Consider the following 7,500-nt stretch of genomic DNA (forward strand, 5'->3'; position numbering starts at 1 on the left):
AAACACGTTGTTTCACACAGACGGCAGGTTCACATGATCCTCAATAAGAAAGATGAGGAACTCAGTCTGGTGTTTAATATGAAGGCTGATGATTTTGATTATATTGTGTTTGTGACTTCTGGGACTCTGAAGTGTTTTGGCTGCGGGAGGGAGGGCCACTTAATCAGGGCGTGTCCTGAGAAAGCCTCCTCTAATGGCCAGACACAGGCTAAAGATGGTGAGGGGACAAAAAAGACAGCACAGAGACAGGAAGACAGTGAGGCTGGGAAGAATAAAGAGAATGAGGCAGCAGTGAGTCAGGAAGAAGACGAGGTAAACACTAACAGACAGAGAAGAGAAGGAGAGCAGGCTGAAGCACAGGACACAGTGAGGGACAGTGATGAAGAGCTGGTGGAGGAGGAAGAGGGGCTGTTTAAAGTCCCTGTTCTCAAAAGAAAGAAAGACAGTGACAATAGTGGGTCTCAAGCCAAAAAAGGAAGTAGGAGCGGGGAGGAGCAGCAGGAGGAGCAGCAGGAGGAGCAGCCAGGGTCTGAGTCTGATATGGAGGAAGAGGAGGAGGACTGTGCTGAAGACAGCCAGCCTCAGACTGACTCACAACTGTCTGCTGAATCACAGCAGCAGGAAAAACAGTATGAAGTTAAACAGATAAAAAAGTTCCTGCAAACAACAAAAAATATGAAAAAAGTTAAAATTGAGGATTACTTTGCAGACAAAGAATTGTTTTTTCTTTCTGCCAGATCTCAGATGAGAGGCAGAGGAAAGGGGGGCTATTCTGAGCAGGAGGTCTACAGACTGAAGAAGATAGTTCAGAAACTTAAACATGAACTTTACAATGAAGACGACTCAGAAACCATGTAAGACAGTCTGTCTGCTGTCTTTATTAGTGTGTGTGTTGCTTCTCACATCAGAGACCATGAGTCATTTTACTATCTCCACACTAAATTTAAATGGAGCGAGAGATGTAAAGAAGAGAGCAAGTGTGTTTGAACTGATGAAGCTGAAGAGCATCAATGTGATGCTGGTTCAAGAGACGCACAGTGACACTTTAAATGAGACGGACTGGAGGAGGGAATGGGATGGGGAGGTGGTTTTAAGCCATTTAAGCAGAACCAGTGGAGGAGTGGCGCTCCTCTTCTCCAAAAACTTTCTGCCAAAGTCTCATGTGGTGGAGGAAGTAATCCAGGGCAGACTGATGGTGGTCAGAGCAGAATATGAGCTTTTTACTATTGTCTTTATAAATGTATACGCTCCCAACACAGGACCTGACAGAGTTCAGTTTTTAAATGAACTCAGTGTGGTTTTAAATCAGTGTGGGCCTGAAGAGTTTTTATTTTTAGGAGGGGATTTTAACTGCACAGAGAATGACAGAATGGACAGAAATCATGTTGAACCTCATGCTGCTTCAAAACGAGCCATGAAACAGCTGGTGGAGGCTCACAGGCTAACTGATGTATGGAGAGAGATGCATGACAAACACAGACAGTACACTTGGGTCCAACACAGAGAGAATTATCTGTCCATGGCCAGATTAGATAGATTTTATTGTTTTAACCATCATTTTAGTATTTTTAAAGGGTGCACAATACTGCCTGTTGGTTTTACTGATCATTCTATAGTATCATGTAATGTTTTTGTCTCAAATGTAAAACATAAATCTGCATATTGGCACTTTAACACTGCTTTGTTATTAGATGTACATTTTAGAGAAACTTTTATATTTTTTTGGAATGTTTTTAAAACTAGAAAAGAAGATTTTACGTCATTGAAGCAGTGGTGGGATTGTGGGAAGGTGGAGATCAAGCAGCTCTGTCAACAGTACACTCTCAATGTCTCTCGGGACATTACCAAATCTATGAGGGATCTGGAGATTGAAATAGTGGAACTGCAGAGTTCTGCAGAATCCACAGGAAATCGAGGCTGCTTTGAAGACCTCAAATCCAAAAAAGCCATACTGGCAGACCTGCTGGGCTCTAAAGCACAGGGGGCACTGGTCCGGTCTCGCTTTCAGAGTGCTGCACACATGGACTCACCCACAAAGTTTTTTTTCAGTCTGGAGAAGAAGAACGGGCAGAGCAGGTTCATCCACGCTCTGCGCTCGACGTCAGGACGGATGCTGACTGAAGCCAGTGGGATCCGGCAGAGGGCTGTGGACTTTTATACCGGTCTGTATGAGAGTGAGTACACAGAGGACGAGGGGGGTTTTAACTCCTTCTGCAATGGGCTGCCCAGAGTCCCGGAGGAGACCAACCAGGAGCTGGAGGCTCCTCTGACTGCTGAGGAGGTCTATGTGGCGCTGCAGAGCATGCAGGGGGGGAAGGCCCCGGGGATCGACGGGCTTCCACCAGAGTTTTTTAAAGCCTTTTGGAAGGAGCTAAGAGACGATGTCTTGGAGGTTTTCACTGAGAGCTTTAATGACTCGTCTCTGCCACAGAGCTGTAGGAGAGCAGTGCTCACTCTGCTGCCAAAAAAAGGTGACCTCCAGGAGATAAAGAACTGGCGGCCAGTCTCTCTGCTCTGTACAGATTATAAACTGTTGTCCAAAGTCCTGGCTAACAGACTGAAGAAGGTGATGGAACATGTCATCCACCGGACGCAGACCTACTGTGTGCCCGGCAGGTCCATTGTTGACAATGTGTCACTGATTAGAGATTTTTTGGAAGTCTCTGGTTCTTTGGGTTTTGATGCTGGTCTAGTTTCTTTGGACCAGGAAAAGGCATTTGACCGGGTTGAGCACCGTTACCTTTGGAAAGTCCTACAAAGGTTCGGCCTCAGCCCTGGACTTATTGCCAAGATTAAGGTTCTGTACGAGGACATTGAGAGTGTACTGAAAATTAATGGTGGTTTGTGTAAACCTTTCAAAGTGACCAGGGGCATCAGACAGGGCTGCTCCATGTCCGGTATGCTCTACGCACTTTCTATTGAACCCATGTTGCACAATATTCGCTCTTTTATTGATGGTCTGTTTTTATCCGATTTTAATACACATTTTAATTTATCTGCATATGCAGATGATATTATTGTAATTGTAAAGAACCAGCAAGATGTAAAGGTTTTAGGTAACATTGTAAAAACTTTTGGTAAATTATCAGCTGCCAAAGTGAACTGGGCAAAGAGCGAGGCCTTAGCAGTTGGGAGTTGGTCTGGGGGTCTCCCTCAGCTGCCAGGAGGGTTAGGCTGGAAGAGGGGAGGCCTAAAGTACCTGGGAGTCCATCTAGGAGATGAACAGAATGTAAAGAAGAACTGGGAGGGAGTGGTGGAGAAGGTGGAGGGGAGGTTGGCCAAGTGGAAGTGGCTGTTACCTCACATGTCATACAGAGGAAGAGTCCTGATTATTAACAACTTGGTAGCGTCAACTCTGTGGCACAAGTTAAAATGTATGGAACCCCCTTCTGGTCTGTTACAGAAAGTGCAGTCTGTGATGGTTAATTTCTTTTGGGATAACTTGCACTGGGTTCCCCAGAGTGTACTGTACCTGCCAAAAGAAGAGGGGGGGCAGGGGTTAGTGCACCTGGAGAGCAGAGCAGCAGCTTTCAGACTCCAGTTTATTCAACGCTACCTCACAGGGAACGATGACGTGGTCTGGAAACCAGTAATGAGCACCATTTTAAGGGGAGTAGCGGGTTTGGGTTTGGATGTGTCTTTGTTTTTAATGAACTGTGATTTTATCCGTTTGTGTGACTTGCCTCCTTATTATCAGGGACTGTTCAGAGCATGGACTCTTTTTAAATGGAAAAGACTGGAACCTGCAGCTTCACTGTTCTGGCTGCTGGAGGAGCCTCTGATCCACGGAGCCCGGCTGGATGTCCAGGACGCCAGCAGACCTGCTCTCACACAGCGGCTGTGTTCAGCCGGGTCAGTGAAGCTGAAACACATGGTGGATGCTGCAGGTCCAGGACTCCACAACACAGAGGCAGTGGCATCACTACTGGGTCTCAGGTCAAGTCGTCACACCAGAGACATTTTAAACGCATGGATTAAAAGACTGACTGGCGAAGAAATGGGAATGCTGAAGGACTATTCTACTGGAACAGAGACTCCTGATGGAGGAGATCCTTTTCCTGAACTGGGTCTCACAATAGAACAAACTGGACTGACAGAACCTTTACTGGTCAGAAATACAGCTGTGTCTGTAACTTTGTGTATGTTGAATGGTAAAGCTCTGTATAAATACTGTGTCAAAGCTGTGAACAAGAGAAAGCTGGCTGGGAGGAAGGACAGTGTGTGGAGAGAGAGACTGAAGGTGCAGGATGACTGCAAACCAGTGTGGAGGCTGTTGTATAAACCTCCACTAAACAAGAGGTCAGGTGACCTGCAGTGGAGAATCCTGCAGGGGGCGCTGGCTGTAAACAGCTTTGTCTCCAAGATTAATCCGACTGTTTCCATTAATTGCCCTTTCTGTAAGGAACCAGAAACCATTTTTCACTGTTTTCTGGACTGTAGAAGACTAGAAGTTCTGTTTGAAGCCCTGAAAACTGTGTTTTTAAACTGTGGTGAGAGTTGGTCTGAAACTGCTTTTATTTTTGGTGCTGGCTACAAAAAAGAAAATGCAAAGAAGTGGCAGCTGTTGAACTTTGTAGTGGGACAGGCCAAACTGTCTATTTATAAAAGCAGGAAAAATCAAATAGGGAATGTGTCTGGTGAGGCACTGCTGCCAATGTTTGTAGCACTGGTGAAAGCCAGAGTGAGAGTGGATTTCAGGTTCTACTCTCTGATGAACAATATTGTTGAGTTTGTGTCTCAGTGGTGTTTCACCAAAGCTCTGTGTTCTGTTGTTGAGGGGGAGCTGAGATTTAACTCTGTGTTCCTATGAGACTTTACTTACATGTGTAGGTGCGTATGTATGTATGTATGTATGTTTATGGATGTGTATATGTGTATATGTATGTACATGTGTGTGTGTGTGTGCATGTATATATATATGTGTATATGTATATATATATGTGAATGTGTGTATATGTATGTGTATATTTATTTATTTTTTTGCTGTCCAATCTGGTAATCATGTCATGTTGAGTCCTTAACTATTGGAAAATAAAGGTGTTTTAAAAATCAAATCTCTCTGTCTCTCTCTCTCTGTCTGTCTGTCTCTCTCTCTCTCTGTCTGTCTGTCTCTCTCTCTCTCTGTCTGTCTGTCTCTCTCTGTCTGTCTCTCTCTCTGTCTCTCTCTCTCTGTCTCTCTCTCTCTCTGTCTCTCTCTCTCTCTGTCTGTCTGTCTCTCTCTGTCTCTCTCTCTCTGTCTCTCTCTCTCTCTCTCTCTCTCTCTCTCTCTCTCTCTCTCTGTCTGTCTCTCTGTCTGTCTCTCTCTCTGTCTGTCTGTCTGTCTGTCTCTCTGTAGAAATGAGGACGCTATAAACCAGATGGCGGTGCCTCCCTTCTCCAGTCCTCCTCCTCCTCCTCCTCCTCTTCCTCCTGTCCTCAGCCCTGTGAGCCCCGAGGTAACAACACACACTCACTGATCTCTGTCCACACTTTGCCTGTCTGTCTCTCTGTGTCCCCGGGGGACAGACCTGTCTGTCTGTCTGTCTGTCCCTGTTGGCCTGTGAGTTATTTACCAGTGAGACGTTCACTGTCAGGCTCCAGAATCAGAGAATAAAAGGATCAGAGGTGTTTCTGTTATTCTGACCTTTATGTCTTCTTCTTCTTCTTCTTCTTTTATTTTTTTAATGCCTTCTTCTTCTTCTTCTGGTCCTCTGTCAGTCTGTCCGTCCAGCTGCTGTCAGTGTCTCCGCCCCCCCAGACGGGCCCCGCCCCCCCGACAGCCTGACGCTCCACCCGGCATCAGACACGCCGGTCAGTCAGCTTCAGCTCAAATATATTTATTATTTACATATAAGCTGTAAAATGCACCTAAATATATAGAGTACCACCAGGTATATGAATGGGAATAGGTAAAGTATGGCTTATATATAGAAACAGAAAAAGTTTGGTTTTGCACTGAGGAAAATATTAGATCCACAGAATTTACAGATATATGTATATAGATATACGTATATACAGGTAATATAAGATAGGAAATAATAATAATAATAATAGTCATAAACAAATGTACAAAATGTAGATATTATAGTGCATATTAATTAATTTAATGACACATTTATTTAGTTTCAGTCATTCATGTTTAGTTTTTATTATTATTTAGTTTATTTTAAAAGTTGAAATGTATTAATTTCTAATTTTATGCATTTCTTTCTTTTTTATTATTTTATGATGTCTTTTTATGTTTGTTTTTTCTTGCATATAAATAATAATAATAATAATAATTATTATTATTATTATTATTAAATAAATAAAAATAATAATAAAAAACAAATTTATTTATTATTTATTTGTTTTTTAATATTCTTTTTAATTATTTAATATCATAAAATATTTAAAATATATTTTGTTCAATGTATGTATTTATTTGTTGTTTTTATATATGTTTTCTTTCCATAGTATTTATACCTGCAATAATTTTTTTTAAACATTTCTTTTTTAATATCTAAATCATAGGGCTGTAATTTTAATCAAGTTATTTATTTATTTATTTATTTATTAATTATTTATTGTGGCTGCTTCAGGTCCGTCCTGCAGCCGTTACATCAGAGAGATGAACTGGTTTCTGTGTGTTTTACAGTGTATAACTAATGTGTGTGTGTTAACAGGACGAGACGAGTGATGAAGCTGAACAGAACAACAGGAACAGAAGCAGAAGCAGCAACAGTAACAGCAGCAGCTACAGCGCCCCCAAGAGTCTGAGGGAGGGAGACGCCTCCTACAAGGTCTCTGCTCTGACTCACTCACTCAGGAACATTAATAACTTTATTATAGTTAACACATAATCAATGAAATACAATAAAACTCCTGCAAGTATCACAGTAAAATACTCACAATGCAGCCAAACATGTCTCTGGAGTTTTAACAGTATTATATATTATATCATTATATTATATTATTGTAATCATTGATGCAGTAACATGTAAGATGATCCTGTGTGTAGTATTTCTATACAAACTGGTCAGTTAATAATGTATTTTATAGGATCATTATAATATAAAAACACACAAATGGAGTTAATAAAAAGTCAGATATTTCCCTCTGAGATGTTCAGAATGAGTCTGTCTATAAAAACAAGTTTATCAGTTTATCACTCCCTTTCCTCCTCCTCCTCCTCTCTCCTCCTTCTCCTTTCTCTCCCTCTCCTCCTCCTCTTTCTCTCTCTCCTCCTCTCTTCCTCCTCTTTCTCCTCCTCCTCCTTCTGTCTTCCTCCTTTTTCTCTTTCTCCTCCTCTTCTCATTCTCTTATCTTCCTCCTCCTTTCTCTCCTTCTCTCTTTCTCTCTCTGTGTCTCCTCCTGCTCCTCTCTCTCCTCTTCCTCTCTCTCCACCTCTTCTCTCTCTTCCTCTACTTTCTCCTGCTCCTCTTCTTCCTCCTCTTCCTCCTCTCTTTATCTTCTCTTCCACCTCCTCTCTTTCTCCTCTTCCTCCTCTGTCCTCCTCTGTCTCCTCCTCCTCCTCCTCCT

General features: G+C 42.5%; 1 protein-coding gene across 1 annotated transcript in view; it reads left to right on the forward strand.

Annotated features, from left to right (window-relative positions):
• The window catches only part of patj (PATJ crumbs cell polarity complex component), a 211,853-nt gene that overhangs the window by 169,109 nt on the left and 35,244 nt on the right, over positions 1–7,500 (forward strand). The window contains 3 exon segments of the mRNA XM_059341129.1: positions 5,336–5,435; positions 5,698–5,790; positions 6,645–6,761. Of these exon segments, the coding sequence (XP_059197112.1) occupies positions 5,336–5,435; positions 5,698–5,790; positions 6,645–6,761 (310 nt within the window).

Source organism: Centropristis striata, chromosome 9 (assembly GCF_030273125.1).
Source record: "Centropristis striata isolate RG_2023a ecotype Rhode Island chromosome 9, C.striata_1.0, whole genome shotgun sequence".
Classification (NCBI taxonomy): domain Eukaryota; kingdom Metazoa; phylum Chordata; class Actinopteri; order Perciformes; family Serranidae; genus Centropristis; species Centropristis striata.